Raw genomic sequence first — 17,790 nt, 5'->3', positions numbered from 1 at the left:
TTTGAATCTACTTGAAGCTATTTGAAGCTATTTTAGTAAAAATGACATCTACAAGTAATATCATCTTTTGTCCATGATCTCTTATAAGTTCCAAACATACTTTTAAAAAATTGAAATAGTTACAAGTTTCAATTTCCCTCAATACATTTAAACTAAGAATCAACATATAAACAATTCGGTCCTTCATGTCTCCATCCAATCTCTTGAGTGGCTCCGTGCATAAGTTTAACCTACAACAAAAGTAACAAAAAATCGAAATTAGAACTTACACTTGGTTTCAAAAGTAACAACGCATAAATTAGAACTCTCCTGTGCAAACAATGTATGGTCAAATTTACATATGCTTTAGGCCTAGGGCTGGATACCGTAGACTCCCTTAGCATTTTTTTCATCCTAACTGCTAGATACTACACTTCCACAAATATATGTGTTTGACATATTAAACAATACTCAAATTTTGCATTGTTTTGGGACTACGACTTCATTACCTTAGACTCTCCAGCATTTTTTTGTCCTAACCACTATATACTAGCAGGGGTTTGTGCTCACCATCGGCTTATAGAACCCTCTCCTATATACTCCATTTTTCTTGTAACAGGACGCTTGAAATGTAAGATATTTATTCATCAAGGTGAATAACAACATGAACAGTAAAGATTGAAAATGAAAACAAAATTCACAAACTCTCCCCCCCCCCCACCTCTCATAAACATAACACAGTAGCAAGGAATTGTCTTGCTAGCAAAAACTAGCGTCATGATTCTACTAGTCCCATTCATATAACAATATCTCACTCAAAAGTCCAACACACAGTGGCAAAGATTGATGCTAGTACAGTCCCATTCATAAACATAACACCTACTCACCTCCATTAGCAACACTACTACTCTCCAAGAAATTGCTTTGATGCTAGAATAATGCAATATCATTTGAGACCTACTCTCCCTCCATTAGCAACATAACACCTACTCACCTCCATTAGCAACACTTCTACATTGTTTATCTCCCTCATCTTATAAATTCTCAACCAATTCACATGATCCTAGTTGACAGCCATGTTGTGTATACACATCTAAATCCTCTCCAATATTTATAAAACAAGCAGTTTGAGTACTACCTGTAATTTTAGATTTCATTACTTTTTCGACTCCAATGCAAATCTTTTGAAACCCATTCAATGCATACTCGTAAGCTTTTTCATTTTATGCAGCCTGGTTTGATATGTCCTGTGAAATTCTCACCAATTCAATTGCCCTCATATTATATCCACGGTTAGGATCAAGCTTAATTGCACAACCACGATAATCTATTACAGTTCCATCTTTTGCATCTCTTGTGTACCGTTTCAAAACATACTAGAAGGGAAGATGCATTATCCTATTTTCAGCAAGCACTTTCAATCCATGACCACAAAGCAACCCAACAAACTCAAAATTTCTACAACTACATGAGATTGACATAATCAATGGTGAAAATATTACAACATACTCGTGCTTCTTGCTTTACATGCTTACAGTGGTCTTAATCCCTTCATCAACCTCAACTTTATTGTCTACAAAACAGATCATGAAATTGTGATACTCTTTCTCAAATTCCTTGAAAATTATGGGAGTATAAACATCTAAAGTTTGTTGAAGAATTGACACTTGTATGCTCAATGGGGCTTGCTTTGGATCATCTTGAAATCCATCTCCATTTCTTTTTGGCATTTATCTTTCACGACTCTACAAAATGGTCCAAGAATCGAGATATATTTAACAGTGATTTCAAATAACCCCTTGATAAACTATTTATGCTTTCACTCCTTTGAGTGATTTTCATGTTTGCAGAAAAACAGTTCCTCCCATAAACCAATGCTCACTTCTTCACTTCAAACAACCCTTTCAACCATGTGTTCTCTTTCAGATTATAATTACAAAGCATTTCTTCCCAAGCTGTAAAAAAGTCCCCATCTTTTTCATAATCATATATCAATCTGCTAAAATCTTTTTTCAAATGTCTTAGAAACACAAAAAAACATGCGACAAATGTTTATTCGCATTCTAATAAATGTGTCAAATACAGAGGCGATGGTTTCTGGGAAGATGTATTGTATAGCCTTTGCCATTGCCGCACATTGATCTGTTAAGGTTGTTATTGGCTTTTTTCCACCCATTGCATTCAAGAAATATTCAAAAACCCATTTAAATGATTCGGTAGTCTCATCATACATTAATGCGTCCCCAAATATAGTTGTTTGTCTATGGTGATTAACACCAATAAGCGGTGCAAATGGTTGTTAATCTTGATTGGTTTTAAAGGTGGTGTCAAAGCAAACTACATCCCAACACAAATGGTAGTCAGATACCATTCTTACATCAGCCCAAATGACATTTGTAATCTAATCTATGCTATCAAATTGTATGGAGTGGAAGGATGAAGAGCTCTCCATCTGTAATTTCTCAAAACAATTTAAAATAACTCCTGCACCTCCCTTTTCCATTTCATTTTGTCTCTTTGTGCGTAGGTAATTACGATAATCAACACGAGCGAACCCCAGATTTTCAACTCCTCCCACTTGATTGGCCATATACTCTATAATGGCTTTTGGAGCTATACCTGACTTATCATCAATATCAGTCTGAGTAGTTTGGGCCACTGTCATTCTCCTATGTTACCTTAACATAAATGTCTTGCTTGGAGTTACAACCTCATGTGTGCCTAACATCAAGTTCTTATATCTTCATGATGATACTTCACATTATCTCTTGGTCTGTCTTCCCGATAACTCTAAGCATAATAACAAAATGTCTTATCTCTTATTAACTCAGTTTTTGTTTTGTGTTCCTTGCTCTTTCGAGTACTAAATCCAATTCTTCTTACATATCGTCTAAATTATCAAAAAGCATACCCAACTTTGGTTCCTCTATAGTGTTTTCTGTTTCATCACCACTTCCGTCATCAAATAGCAATTTACACACAGTGTGGCAATCTTTATTTGCAAGATTTTCATCTTCACTATAGAGCTTAATACATTCTTCATCTTATGTGTCCATTTCAAACTTTTGTTACAACAGTAACCTTCATGTAACAATGTAGAAATCAAACATCCAAGATACCATACATTCTTAAGAAATTGAATGCAAATTTGAGCTAGAATTCAATAAAAAAATACATCCATGTACATGTGATTATACATATGAGGAATATGAAAAGTTGTAGGTCTCAACCCCCATAATCTTTGACTTACACCAAGTCACTGATTTTAAATGGTGCATTGGTCTTTACAAATCCATCTCAATCAACTTTCACACATTGCCTACAAACCCATCTCAGTCAACTAGAAGCCCCTACTCCCTTATCATTATCATTTACTATGAAATCATCATTCAAGAAAATGCATGGTGAATAAAACAAAGAGTTGCATAAAATATGTTGTAGACTCAATTCTCAATAATTCATAAAAATGTTCCCAATGTGCAACTATAGTGTCTAGTGGGTACATGTGAGTAGTGTCTTTGTGTGTAACAGATCCAAGTTCATTGTTTACTTAGCATTCATATATGGATCCCACCATGTTATAGGGATAACAAAACAAGAGTTGCACAAACTTGTTATGTATTAGCATTCCTCTTAGAATAAAGATATTGATTCAATTAGGGGTCCCTTACATGAGAAGCCTAGCATAGTCATATCAACATCTGCTCAACACCTATTCCCCACTTCCTACTACTACCATAAGTCCTATCTGACACTGATTCAATGCCCAACAATGCTCCCTTTGGAGTTGGGAGGGTCCTTTCATTGAAGAGGACCAATGAATAGGCACCTTTTGTGGGAAAAAAAATGATGAAAGCAACTTTGAGAAAGGAATCATCCCTTGAAGAATTTCTTTACAATACTTGTCAATTCTAAACCTTGTTGATTGATTTAATTCAGCCCACCCCTCAAACCCTCTGCCAGTTATTTTCTATTGGCTTTGATTATTCTTCAAACCAATTGGTGATTCGACAAAGGGCCCCCATTTGAAAGGGAGCATTTAACTAGTGGATGGGTGTCAAATGAAATTTAGTCCAACATGATCAGGTAAGCCATGAATGTGAGGAGGATTCCAAATTGACAACAATAAAAATTACCCCCAAGAAAAGAAGAAAAAAAGTGATAAAAGAGGGAACAAACATTCCACTCATATGAGAGACCCTCCTGGAACCAAAACCCTTTTTTCTAATACTTATATGTAGAATGTCAGTGGGAGCATCATAAACTCGAACCTGATCCGATTCTTACATGAGATGAAAATTTAAATGGATATGAACAAACATTCCACATTTTTTTAGTCATGAAATAGAAGCTTACCGGAGGTTATTTTCTTATCGCCGGTTGAATGCAAACTGTCGAAGGTTGGTGAAACAATGAAGACCCCGCAGGTGACCTGTAGAGAGGAAGAAGATAACATTTGAGATTAAACACAGGGTTCGAGGTCAATCGGAGAAGGAGAAGATGCTTACCGGAGGTTTTTGCTTGTCATCAGTTGAATGTTTCACCACCGGAGGTTGGTGAATCAGTGAAGACGCCGTCGGTGTCCTTGTGTTCTTGAACTAGGGCTCGGGTGAAAATGGGGGAGAGAGGGAATTCAAACGAAGGGGAATAGAGGAGACTCGCTTGGTTTTATTTTTTTCACTCCCGGTTGAACCGGTCTGACAAGACAAACGGATTGCATTTAACGTTACTTAACCTAACAAAATAGAGGTGACTCGAAGGGGCGACATGCATGCCTCCTATTAGAGCGTGAACCCAAGGGTCCACTGAATCAGGACTCATATCATATTGGTTTTCTTTATTTCTTTCTTTTTTCTTTTGTTTTCAAATCATATCAAGGCAAAATCTCATTGACTGTTCAACATATCTTTGTGGATACAATCCATGGCAAAAGATGACTAGATTTGAGTACAAGTGAAAGTTAGACCAAATCTAGTAATATGATGAGCTATCGAATTGGCAATTAGTTTTGCAAAAAGCACATAACAATGAGGGATTTGAGCCATGTTAACTCTGCTGCTCTGCATTTGGGGATAAAAACAAATCTGATACGCCAAGGAGGAGAAGGATTAGTTTCCAACGGATAATTGACCACTTCAAGAGCATCCTTTCAAAGAGCACAAAATCCATTCCAAGTTGCACAACAAACTTTATGGTTTCAAGAAGAGCCCAGGCTCCGACTTCTAAATTGAGCTGTTTGGGTAGGTCTACACGAAATCTCCTTGATGATCTATATATACATCTGCATAAGCTGAAATGCTCGCCGCTCCATCGAAGTTTGCTTTGATAACATGCTCCTACACTAGTTACTATAAAATCAAAAACTTATATTGTTATATTAGATTTAGTGTATATACCATACATTATCAAATAGGTTTTGGGTTGAATTATGTGGAGTTGATTAGGGTAGGGATGACAACTTTTACCCTATTCGACGGCTATCTGCCCTGTTGGGGGGGGGTGTTTTTTTTTTATTTGATTGATGAATTTTAGGGTGGGGATAGGTTTTGGAATTCTATAGCCCTATGGGTACAAATAGGGTATAGTATTTAGGCTAAAACTTGACACTTTGCATATTAGTGGAAAGCATATGAACTTTATGTATTAGGTATTGAATTTAATAATATTTTGAATTTTATATAAAGGATAATTAATAAGACCGGGGTAAATCCGGCTCAGGCCCAAACCCAACCCGAATACATTAAATTACAATGTGAGCTGGGCTCAAGTTGAAAAAGATCAAGCTTGACCTCATACTCAATTGAGGCTCGGGCCTTAGCCCAACTCTCAAGATTGGCATGAGTTGACCATAAACCCGGCCCATACTTGCATTCATATTAAAATTTACAAAACCCTTCTCAAACCCGCCCCCTTGCCATGCCTATGGACACACGCCAGGCTCATGGTATTCAGGCCTCCGCTAATACCAACCCAAATTTAAGTTAGCCCAGGTTTTGTGGCCCAAGCCCAGTCCACTGTAAATTCAAATCCAATCCTTTTTTTTAAAGCGTCCTCGCAATTTATTTCATTCATGAGTCACGATCTTAATCTGTAATAATCGTCCATATATAGAGAAAAAAGAAATTATATTTTTGGCAAAAAAGAAAAAAAGTATTTTTATCAGCATACAAAAGGAAGGGAGTTATTTTGAAGGAAAAAAGGGAGTCATACTCACGATCTCACTGAATCTAAGAAAATCTATTGCACTCCGTGAGAATTCGCGTTTAATCTCTCTCTCTCTCTCTCAAAAGTTCCCGGTCCGTGGCTCGGCGCGAGATTGCCCAGAAGTTGCCCCCATTATAAGTACAAATTCTCTCAAAATCACCATTACAAGCTACAAACGCTTAAGTCTTAACAGAGATGGAGAATGAGATAGAGCCACCGAGGGTAGAGCGATAGGTATAGTCGTGTAACGAGACAAGATCGTCAGGGCCGGTCAAGTCAGATCAGATCCGTGAAATCATCTTTACCAGCAAATTTCAGGAAATAAGCCCTGGCGAATTCGCTGTGAATCGTCTCGCATTCGGAGTGTTCGTCGAATAGTTTTTGTTCTTTTTCTTCCATGTTTGATTTATGTGGAATGGGGCGACAGTTGGGTTGCAGGGGCTTTGGAAATGTGGAAAGTGGGTTGTTACTTTAGGCAAGATAGAAGATAGGGTCTTGAACTAGGGTTTGCAAAGGTCACACATTTGGTATTGGAAACAACGGTTCTTTTTAGGGTTTTGGCGTTTGATGTTTACAGTCGCATGAGGTTTTGCTGTTGTTGTGGTTTTGGCGAAGAGATAGAATACGAGGAAAGCACTAGGAGCATCGAGGGGGGCTTGCTTTATACTGCAACTGAAGTTAAGTTTAAGGAATTATTGCGTACGAAAATGGACGACGAGGACTCTGGGGCTGGAACTCCGCAAATGGGATTCAAGGATGGAACGATGGATGGTTCGCCGAGCGAGGAGACTGTGGTGGAAGATTTGGATTTGGGGATGGCTGTTAGGACGAGGGATCCGGCTGAGAAGGAGATGCCCCGTGACGCTTCCGTTGCCTGGGAACTTGCTTTTGGGAGTTCCCGTTGTTTTGACAAGTATGTACAAGCCAGTAGTCAGTGCGTAGCGGATGGTGACGGGTTGGGTCTAGGTGAAGAAAATTCTTCCTTAGGCCTGGGAAAAGGGAATCACAATCGGGATTTCCAGCATAAACGGGCCAAAGTTCATTCCGATTCTCGGTGAGCTCTCCTTATCTCTCTCTCTCTCTCATCGCACTGAAAGGTCATTTAGCTCTTTTTAGTTGCATTTAGAAAACTGAAATAGCTTGTAGTGAAAAGATTTCTTTTTGCTACGCAAGTCAATATTTTTGTTGATCACTTGAATTATAGATGAGTATATTTCGCATTTGCTGATCATTTTTGTCACGCTTTTGTTATTTCTGTCTTCCATGCTCGCCATCGTTTGTCACGCTTTTACCTCTAACAATATTCTGGTTTGTACTGTAGTGAAGTACTTACCTTCCGTGAACGAAGATGGCCATTCTATTATCATCTTTCCTTTTCAACTTCTTACATTTCAAAGAAAAACACCAAGGCACATAAGCACATGTATCTTAACTACCACGATTAATCTCTTTAAGATGCATCCCTCAAGTCTATTAAAAATCTGGGTCCGATTCCAAAAAAAGTCTATTAACAATCTGAGATACGTTGTGAGCTTCACTTTGTGATGGTTGTCTGGTGAAAAGATCCTTTGAAATTCATCTACATTTGGGCACAATCTTTACTGATCATCAGACTATAATGTGTTCTATTTATTTTTTGTCATGTTAATTGATATTATAGTACTTGATACAGACTCTTATTTTGTCATTCTTGATGTGGATCTTTTGTTTATTGCATGTATACTGTAACGTTTTTGAATCCATACTAGTTCAGCTGAATGGTATGTCTCACCTAAGAAGCAATAACAGCCGCTTCGGTGTTATCAAATTTCTCCTAAGAATGTTCCTGTTCATACACTGGTTTTAATTTCCAATTGGAAACTTGACCTGCCCTATTGTTGATAGGGGATTACCACAATGGTATTCTTAACTGTGTTTTGTTGTAAGGAAAATGGATGGGATAAAAGAAAATCTAGATGAAGTGGATAATTTGGTTGACATGAGAAGCCAAATTGGAAAAGAAGGTAGAGAAAATATGACATTGAAGTGTTAAACTTTCTCTCCTTTTTATCTCTTCCATTTTCCCTAAAAGGTAGAGAAAGAAAAGGAAAATGAGAGGTGTGGGATGAAGAAGAAGTTAGTGTGACTCATTGCTTGTCTCTCAAGTCTTTACCAACAAGCATTCTTCTAGAGATCAGATCTGGCAAAAAATTCTATAGATTTTGGCATTCTTCCTCTCTCTTGGCATTGAAATGGAGATGCTGATCTTGAGCCTTTGGGAGAAATGGGTAGCTGGCCCTCTTCAGTAGTGGGCTGTTGCAGTTTTACTATGGCGAGTCAAAGAGTCTTTGTGGTATTTATTGGGATTTTAGAGGACTCTTTTGTGGTACGGAATTGCTTTCTATGTGATTGTACCTCTTCTTTTCAAGGTGATACATTATCATCTCATCCTGTATTCACTTTTTATTTTCATCAATTTCCTGATGAATTTTATCTTTATTATAAAAAATGAAAATGAAAATAAAGCACCTGTTAATTCGATGAATATAATAGCAGGCAGGGAATAGTGGGTGGGCAAGATAGCATGAGGCTGAGCAAACAAAAGTATACAAAAAAAAAAAATCTAAAGTAGAGTTACAGATTAGCCCCTGTAGGGGCGATCATGGGCTGGGTGCAGGCTGGGCTTAGCACCTATGATAAGGGCTATAGCTCAAGAACAAACCTGCACAGGCTGGGCTAAGTCCTGGGCCTATGACTTATTTATAAAATATAAAACATATAATATTTTCTATTATATGCCATAAATGAAAATGCCACTGCTGGTTAACAGAACATGGACATTTTCGTAAATTTACCCCTCACTGCAACAGTAGTTTAACAGAGTTGGACTTAATTGTATGGTTCTGAAAGTTCAGGTACTAAAATGGCACATTTGAAAGTTCAGGCCCTAAAGTAAGAGTGTGAGACTACCCCCAAAGTACAGAGTGCCTATATGCAATTCCCTATAAAATATTATACATGTCATATTATGTTATTTATGTATAAAATATACAACAACATATATACATATGTATAAATAATATATGTGTGTGCATGCGGGCCCAGCCCCTAAATTTGCAGGCCTCTGAACACAAAACCTAGGCCCAAGGCAAGAATTTTGGGCCGAGCCGAGCTGAAAATAATCACTTCTAGCCCCTGGGTTTGGTCCCCCCCCCCCCCCCCTCCAGCTGTGGTTACCTACTCCATTTCTGGCCAATGAAGTAGCTATGACATTATAAACTATCTAGGTGTTCATCTGAATAAATGGTTCAATTGGTAGGTTAAAGCCTTAGCCTCTCTAAGAACAAATCTTGAAGACCGAGGACTACCTGCTGCTTAAGTCGTCCAATCAATCACCAGTTCACCACTTGGCATATCTTTCAATTTTTAATCATTCCATCCCAAGGAGTAGGCAGGATTGAGACTGTGAACAGCTAGCAGTTCAGCCTTGAGTTACCTTCAAAGCAGCCAATTTTTTGATAAGTTTATCTTCTATATGTGCATGTTCTGCAACCACTTGCTTCCTCCTAGAATTGTATCAATGGTTATTCCCTCTGCTAGAAGCTTTTTGATTAAATGGATAAAACAGGGAAGGTGTAGATTGAACACCTTGTCTTTTTTCCCCTTTGGCCTCTATATTATCAGGTTTTACTGGTCTTACCATTCTAACCTTTGTAATGACTAGGAAAGGATTGGCTCTAGATCATCCATACAGGCTGTATATTTGTATACTTGCATGCATATGAGACATGTAGGCCGGCCCAATTCTTTGGACTATTTTTTTGCCCCTTTCGTCTTTTTCACTACATGCATCATTTGTCAAAGAAATTTGCTTTTGAAATTTGGTGTATTTGAATGGAACTTGATCTACATCATTTTTTATTTGGATATTTATGGAACATAGTTTGTGCAAATTTGTACATTACATTTTTCTGAAGGTTTCTGTATTTGTTAGTCTTGCTGGGTATTAATGTTGGAGCTCTTTTTTTTTTTCTTCCTATCCCTTTTATTTTACAGAGAATATGGTTATGCATGTACAATAATGTCAGGTGCTGATACTTCCATTTCACTTGCTGTTGGCAACTACGACACCAGTCAAAGTTCCTCTGCTTCATGTGAAAATGATACAATCAATTATCTTAATTCCCTGCCAAATGATGGTGGTAATGGAAAGTCTGCAGATTCTAACAATGGTGATGATGATCATGGAGATGAGGGTAATTCTTCAAAAATGGAAGTCTCAGAAGTTAAGATGGATCTTACAGATGACTTGTTGCACATGGTATCTTACATGCTCTTTCAATATGCTTTTGTTATCACTTCCGTTTTATGAGTTAATATTTTCTCAAAATTTTCTCAATGTGGTCCCAGGTTCTCTCTTTCCTGGACCATATTAATTTATGTAGAGCTGCTAGGGTCTGCAGGCAGTGGCATGTGGCTAGTTCTCATGAAGACTTCTGGAAGTATTTGAATTTTGAAAGTCGGGAAATCTCTGAGAATCAGTGTAAGTCATCTTTTTTCCTTTGTGGTACCAAAACAGTGTTACGTATATCCTTTTTGAAGGGATTAATGAAGTATAAATTTGAAATCAAGTTGCATATGAATTCCTAGAAATGGTAAAATGTAATGTAGAGTTGCACATGGGGAGTGATCATGGGCCACGCTAGGCTTAGCACCTATAATAAGGGCTATAACCTGGGCCTAAAAGGCAATGAAATGAACAAAATTATCTTCTTAAAAGGCAAAGAATGTTATACAATCATTATTTTTTATGCAAGAAATAAGAATTTCAGACCCTAACATAGACTTGTTCGGGCTTGCCTCGAGGGGCGTGGTACAAAGGCGACCCATAGAATCAAGAATGCAATATGTTTTACATCACATTAGCTACTTGAAGCAATGCAATTAAGGTAAAAAAGAGATTGTGGGTTTGACATGCTTGAAAATGCTTTATATGTTTGCTTTTATTTTTAAATTTTTATTTGAATACGCTTTACATGTTATGTTTATGTATTTTAATTTTAGATAATAGGTTTTTTAAAACATTTATCTTAAAATTTAAGTTTATATTTTCTATTAACATTATGTTTAATATTTTTTTTTTTAAATTTTAGCATTTTTTTTTATTTTTCTGTTTTTTTTTTTTTAATTTGTAGCCTTTTTTTGGTAATTTTGTGCCTTGCTTAAAAAGGCACTTGCCTCGCCTTCCGCCTTGTGCCTCGGGCGCAAATTGGCCCTTGCGCTTTTTTTGCGCCTTGAGCTTTTAAAACACTGCTATTGGGCTTCTTTGGTCTTGTTCTGGAATACTTAAATTAGTTCATAATTTTTATTGGTTTCATGAATTTGCAGTTGTAGATATGTGTCAGCGATATCCAAATGCCACTGAAGTGAATATTATTGGCACCCCTGCTATGGACACCCTTGCTATGAGAGCAATACGATCCTTAAGGTGATTGGCCCCTTTCTTGATAACTTACCTAGTTCTGTGTACATCTTATCTCATGTAACCTTTCTACAATAAGTTCATATTTGTGATTGATCTTCAGGAACATTGAGATTTTGATTTTGGGGAAGGGACAGCTTGGTGGTGATTTTTTCTGTGACCTAGCTAATTGTTCTATGTTGAGAAGTTTGCGTGTCATTGATGCAACTCTTGGTAATGGCAGTCAAGAGATAACTGTGTTCCATGATAGATTGCGCCATCTTCAAATTGTGAAGTGCCGTGTTCTCCGTATTTGTGTGAGGTGGAAATATTTTCATGTTTGAGAACAAAGTTATAATGTGCTGTAGTGGTTTGAGTTTTAATGTTGAAATCTGATATTTTTGTAGGTGTCCACAACTTGAAATGTTGTCCCTGAAGCGTACCAACATGACACATGCAATGCTTAATTGCCCTCAATTATATGAATTAGATATAGGTTCCTGCCACAAGCTCTCAGATGCTGGAATCCGTTCAGCAGCAACGTCATGCCCGTTATTGGCATCTTTGGACATGTCAAACTGTTCATGTGTTAGTGATGAAACACTTCGGGAGATAGCCTTCACTTGTGTTCATCTTCATTTTCTAAACGCATCATACTGCCCAAACATCTCACTTGAGGTTAGTCTTATCTGTGCTTCAAAAATCTGTTTCTGCTGATGTCAGATTTATCTTTATCTAACATTATTTGGTCCTGCTTCTGGAAGTCTGTAAGGCTGCCAATGTTGATGGTTTTGAAGCTTCATAGTTGTGAGGGTATAACTTCTGCTTCGATGGCTGCAATATCTCATAGTTATATGCTCGAGGTTTGGACTTATTTTCTTGCTTTAGATATAGGTGATTCTTAGCTGTTTCTTACTGCAACTTCTAAGTATTTTTTTTATGTCTATCTTAGTAATTGTTTTTCACTTGCCTAAAAGAGATCATTATTTCATTCTAGGTACTGGAGCTTGATAATTGTAGTTTGTTGACATCAGTTTCCTTGGACCTTCCACGACTGCAGAAGATCAGACTAATACATTGTCGCAAGTAGAATTTTCTCCCCATGTCCTTTTCCTTGCCAATTGTTATGCACTTTTGGTCTGTTAGCAAGCTATGACTCAATGTTGTTTCCTTCACAGATTTGTTGATTTAAATTTGCGAAGCCCTATGCTTTCATCAATTACAGTTTCTAATTGCCCTGCACTCCATCACATCAACATCACATCAAATTCATTGCAGGTTTGTCCTTGTTGAGATAATGAAATGTATTCCGATTCTTTTCCACATTTCTTGTCATTTTTTTATGGCTGAAACCTTGAACAAATGGTTTTCTGGCAATGCAGAAATTAGTATTACAAAAGCAGGAAAGTTTGACCACATTGGCATTGCAGTGCCAGAGTTTGCAAGAAGTGGACCTTACTGAATGTGAATCTTTGACAAATTCTGTTTGTGAAGTTTTTAGTGATGGTGGTGGTTGTCCCATGCTTAGATCACTGGTTCTTGACAGTTGTGAGGTTGGTATATCCTCTTTACACATCTACTCATTTTTTTTCATCAGCGTTCCACTTATGCTTGACGTGCACATGAGATGAGTATAATAGACTGGATAGAAGAGTTGTGGGGAAAGCAATTCACATATCTGATCTAAAATGGTTTTTCTCTGCTTGGTTGGTGATGGTGATGAACACATGGGATTGCATATGCTTACTGTTTGGAATTTTGTGTATTTGTTGCATTTTTTAAGTAAAGAGCCCTTTAGGAAGTTGAGTGTTTTTCACGAGAAGTCTTTACATGGATTATGGGTGGGGGGGGGGAAGGAGAGATCTGATTCGTGGCATGGTGTACAACATAGGTAGCTGTAGTGCTGCACTGGTATTGAAACTGTTTTTTGTCATAGATTAATAGAGAAAAGAGGAAGAGAAACGAAGTCAGGAGTTTGAGAATGAATCAATTCTGTGGTGGCAGTCCATACTATTTTATAGTTTTATTTAAAGTTTGTTAAACTTATGCAAAATGACATCATTTAAAGCCAAAATAATGATGTTTCCTTTAACCTTTTGTCCGTACTTTTCTCAATTTATAGACATTTATGCTTGCATTGGTCTCCTCTCTATATTTTGACGGAGTTTGGTTTCTGCCCTCCTATTTTGCATACTGGTTGATATGTTTTCTGTTTCATTCATGCCAATTTTGCTATAGCTCTTAGCAATTATTTTCCTCCCATGTAACTGAAAATGTTCATTTAATTGTTTACAGAATCTGACAGCAGTAAGATTCAACAGTACTTCTTTGGTCAGTCTTTCCCTTGTTGGTTGCCGTGCCATGACTGCCCTTGAACTCACATGCCCATTTCTTGAGCAAGTTTATTTAGATGGCTGTGATCATCTAGAAAGAGCATCATTTTGTCCAGTAAGTGAATTACTTCATGATTTTATTCCTATGGTGAATTGTATTCTTTAGACCTCTACATAATTGTTATTGGCTGTAAGTAGACATGGTTGTTGACCTTACACACATTGACATGCTTGTACATGTGATTTCTGCTTTTTGAACTTCATCAACTGCCTTATGAATTGTTTGATGCAGGTTGGTCTTGGGTCCTTGAATTTGGGGATATGTCCAAAATTAAATGTACTCCAAATTGAAGCACCACACATGGTTGTGCTGGAGTTGAAGGGATGCGGTGTCTTGTCTGAGGCATCCATCAATTGCCCTCATTTGATGTCTTTAGATGCCTCCTTTTGCAGGTTATGTTCTTTTTTCTCAATAATTTCTCAAAATGATACTAATACTTGTTGCCCTCCCAAGACCCCAGATAGCTGGGGCCAACAATGCGTATTGGCCTTTTTTATGCTTGTTGAGAAAAAAATCTGATATTTTCATTATTTTTCATATACAGCCAGCTTAAAGATGACTGCTTGTCTGCAACAACTGCATCATGCCCTCTGATTGAGTCACTAATATTGATGTCTTGCCCATCTGTTGGTCCTGATGGGCTCTCCTCTTTGCGCCAACTTTCTTGTTTGGCATTGCTCGACTTATCCTATACTTTCTTGGTGAACTTGCAGCCAGTTTTTGAATCCTGTTTGCAGTTGAAGGTAATTCTCACATACTGTAATGAAAAAGAAAACAGATTTGCATTCTTGAATTACCATTATGGAATTAATTCCTGCTCTTATCATCTATTTTAAGTTTTTAACTAGATTTTTTTTACTTACTGCAAGTTAAAATTCTCTCTCTGTGCAAATCTGGAAGCTGCCTTTTTTGATTGTTATAGTACCACTAATTAATTGAAATATTATGTTTGAAGCTCTTAATTTATGATTAAAACATTGAAACTGACAAAAAAGAGAAACTGTGAATTCCAAAATGTGCCCTTCAGGATGCATTTATTTGGGTGAAGGAATATTTTAGTTTGACAAAGTGGTCTATAGACTATAATCATCCCTCCCCTTCCTTTTCTACAGGTATTGAAATTGCAGGCTTGCAAGTATCTCACTGATTCATCTCTGGAGGCTCTGTATAAGGAAGGGGCTCTACCAGCGCTTCGTGAATTGGATTTATCCTATGGGAGTATCTGTCAGTCAGCCATAGAGGAACTTCTTGCTTGCTGTACACATCTTACACACGTCAGTTTAAATGGATGTGTGAATATGCATGACCTTAATTGGGGTCCAAGTGGTGGTCAGCTTTCTGAATTGCCAAACAGCAGTGGCTCAACTGGCTTGTTTTCTCCAAAAGCTATGCATGATACAATTCAACAGCCTGACCGGCTACTACAGAACCTGAACTGTGTTGGGTGCCCAAACATAAAAAAGGTTGTCATTCCTCCTAGGGCCCGCTGTTTTCATTTGTCATCATTAAACCTTTCTTTGTCATCAAATTTGAAAGAAGTTGGTGTTGCTTGTTTCAATCTGAGCTTTCTCAATTTGAGGTATGCTTATATTTTCTTTTCAACAACTCCTTTTGGTTGTGCAAATCTCTGTTTTCTCCATTTTTTTTTGTGTTGTTTTATGTTAATATTTCCTTCTTTACTTTTACCCTTCAGCAATTGTTGCTCTTTGGAAGTTCTAAAACTTGATTGTCCAAGGCTAACTAGCCTCTTCCTTCAGGTATGAATTTTCTGCCTCCACAAGCTTCTGAGTGAACATTTGGGTCTGGAGTCTCTAGACAGTCTCTATCTTATATAGGGAACTTCATTATAAAACATACCAGTGTGTGGGACATGTGGCCTTTGTGCCTGGGCTAAAAATTTCTTGGTCAAAATTCACCATGATGCGGTGTTCCTAATCATCTGATATGTTCCTTTTGTTCAGATTTTAAGAAAACCTTTGAAATACCAGCAAACTACAGATTAGAATGTTTATTTATTTGCTTGTACTGATGTCAGTTAAGGATTTGTCATAATCTCATGTGTTAAGTGGTCTGAATGCTCCATTCAAAACTAGGGAGATCATGGGCCGGGAACCTATGTATGGGCCTGGTCTGGGATTTGGCCCTATGCATTAAAAATATGACCACCCAACACTCACAATGTCTACTTTTGTATAATGAATATAGAGCCTTGGTTCTCTTAATTTGTTAATTGATAAGGTCCCACATCGACTAGTTAAATCAAGGCTTTGCATTCATCTATATAAGAATAGACAACAAAAAAAATAAGCTATGCACTCTTAGGACAGTTGATTATATAAAATATATAATATAATTAGTATATAATAAAATTTATATAATATATAATTGTAGACTGGGCTGGTCTTGAAGAATTGGGCCCAGGCCATGCTTGAAATGATCACCCCTATTCAAAACAAGCAAGACCGTTCTAATATATCAAATAATCTGCTTTGCCCCACATGATATTTCTTTGTAGCATATGGGTATTACATCATCCACAAGTTTTCTTTTGGTAGCATTAGCATTCCTCTCATAGTTATTGTCGTTCAAATATGCTTGAATTTCATCTTGCACTCTTTAGGTGTGAAATTGGTAAAATTGCCTGCCTAGGGAAACGTACCAACTTCTACCTAGAATCCATCCCCCAAAATCCCAGTAGAGTTTCCACCTGGAAAATAAGATTCAACAAAGACGTGGTTTAGGCTCACTGAATATCTAGTTTTGAAAATTTGCTTTTGTCAGTCCAAAATGTAAGACTAACACCTACCCTGCTAGAGCTATTTTTTTGTTCCTGTGGAGTTGTGCTTTTGCCTCGAAACAAAATCCCTTGTTCTTCTCTTTCCATTACTTGGTTATATAAACATTGGGGTTTTAATAGTCTTGCAGCATTACTGAAGAAGCTGTTAAAGCTGCCATATCACACTGTAGCATGCTCGAAACTCTGGACGTCCGTTATTGTCCAAAGGTAAGAGACTTTATGGAATTAGTCAGTCTTGTATATGGGCAATTAATAGTTGAGACAAAGTGGCCACTTTGAAAAGTGCTTCCTATAATTAATAATAGAGTTGTATCAAAGGAGATTTCATCTGAGTTGGTTTATTTCTCTCTGAACAGATAGATTCTATGAGCATGGGGAGATTACGCGTTGTGTGTCCCAGTCTGAAACGCATCTTTAGCAGTCTGTCCCCATCATGATATCGTTTGCAAATACACGTCTTCCCTTGCAGGTCCGATTGCTTCCGAATGTCTCTCCGCTACATGTTTTACTCTCGCATGGAAACCGTCCTTGTAAATAACCAATTGTGATGCAATCGGCGTAAGTGACTTGGGTGTGGATTGCTGAAGCTGTTCAGCATCCGCCACATGTAAAAGATATAATAAAACTTTGTTTTTGTTAATGCCTATTGTTGTTTTATGTTGGTATGCTCTTGGTTGTCTGTTTATTGCTGAGGCATTTTCCTTTACTAGCTGAGAAGAAAGAGTAAAGACTGTTTGGTTTGAACTTTCAAGGAAAAAGTCGGGACAAGAAGGGAGTTTCCCTTCCTTTCCCTACCTTTTCCTTCAAACCAAATACAGTCTAAGGGAGTTTGTAGGTTCTTAGAAAAGATTAGAATAAGATGGAAAGTAATATACAATGGTCTAATCCGGTGCAAGCTGAGCTCGATTGTGAGTACTCAGGTGCTGCTTGGAAATTATTTAACGGGAATCTACCGCGAGTTGTTGTGACATGAAAA

The 17,790-nt window shown here is 37.5% G+C and overlaps 1 protein-coding gene, 1 long non-coding RNA gene and 1 pseudogene across 3 annotated transcripts; 1 reads left to right on the top strand and 2 right to left on the bottom strand.

Moving 5' to 3' along the window:
* LOC104609329 (uncharacterized) lies at nucleotides 1-4,722 on the bottom strand. The gene is made up of 3 exons (XR_737244.3): nucleotides 4,488-4,722; nucleotides 4,336-4,411; nucleotides 1-230 (listed from the first exon to the last, which is right to left on the bottom strand). It is a non-coding gene; the product is annotated as an uncharacterized LOC104609329 (long non-coding RNA).
* On the bottom strand, nucleotides 244-3,035 carry LOC148790548 (protein FAR1-RELATED SEQUENCE 5-like; annotated as a pseudogene).
* Nucleotides 4,723-6,143: 1,421 nt separating the features above from the next.
* LOC104609328 (F-box/LRR-repeat protein 15-like) lies at nucleotides 6,144-17,479 on the top strand. 2 transcript variants are annotated; one of them, XM_010275616.3, is made up of 17 exons: nucleotides 6,144-7,237; nucleotides 10,219-10,483; nucleotides 10,573-10,705; nucleotides 11,551-11,650; nucleotides 11,748-11,945; nucleotides 12,031-12,301; nucleotides 12,388-12,486; nucleotides 12,621-12,709; nucleotides 12,802-12,901; nucleotides 13,006-13,176; nucleotides 13,919-14,071; nucleotides 14,249-14,409; nucleotides 14,562-14,760; nucleotides 15,130-15,596; nucleotides 15,711-15,774; nucleotides 16,935-17,021; nucleotides 17,171-17,479. In XM_010275616.3, the coding sequence occupies exons 1-17, from the start codon at nucleotides 6,765-6,767 to the stop codon at nucleotides 17,249-17,251; spliced, it is 3,111 nt and encodes a 1,036-aa protein (XP_010273918.1). In that variant the 5' UTR covers nucleotides 6,144-6,764; the 3' UTR covers nucleotides 17,252-17,479. The 2 variants fall into 2 exon arrangements, with proteins under 2 accessions (XP_010273918.1, XP_088746673.1); XM_088890547.1 differs by having other exon boundaries at nucleotides 7,101-7,237; nucleotides 10,251-10,483; nucleotides 10,617-10,705.
* The last annotated feature ends 311 nt before the right edge of the window (nucleotides 17,480-17,790 follow it).

Source organism: Nelumbo nucifera, chromosome 6 (genome assembly GCF_055504915.1).
Source record: "Nelumbo nucifera cultivar China Antique chromosome 6, China Antique-T2T, whole genome shotgun sequence".
Lineage (NCBI taxonomy): Eukaryota > Viridiplantae > Streptophyta > Magnoliopsida > Proteales > Nelumbonaceae > Nelumbo > Nelumbo nucifera.
Note: the sequence above shows the minus strand (reverse complement) of the source record. Positions and strands in the feature narration are given on the sequence as shown.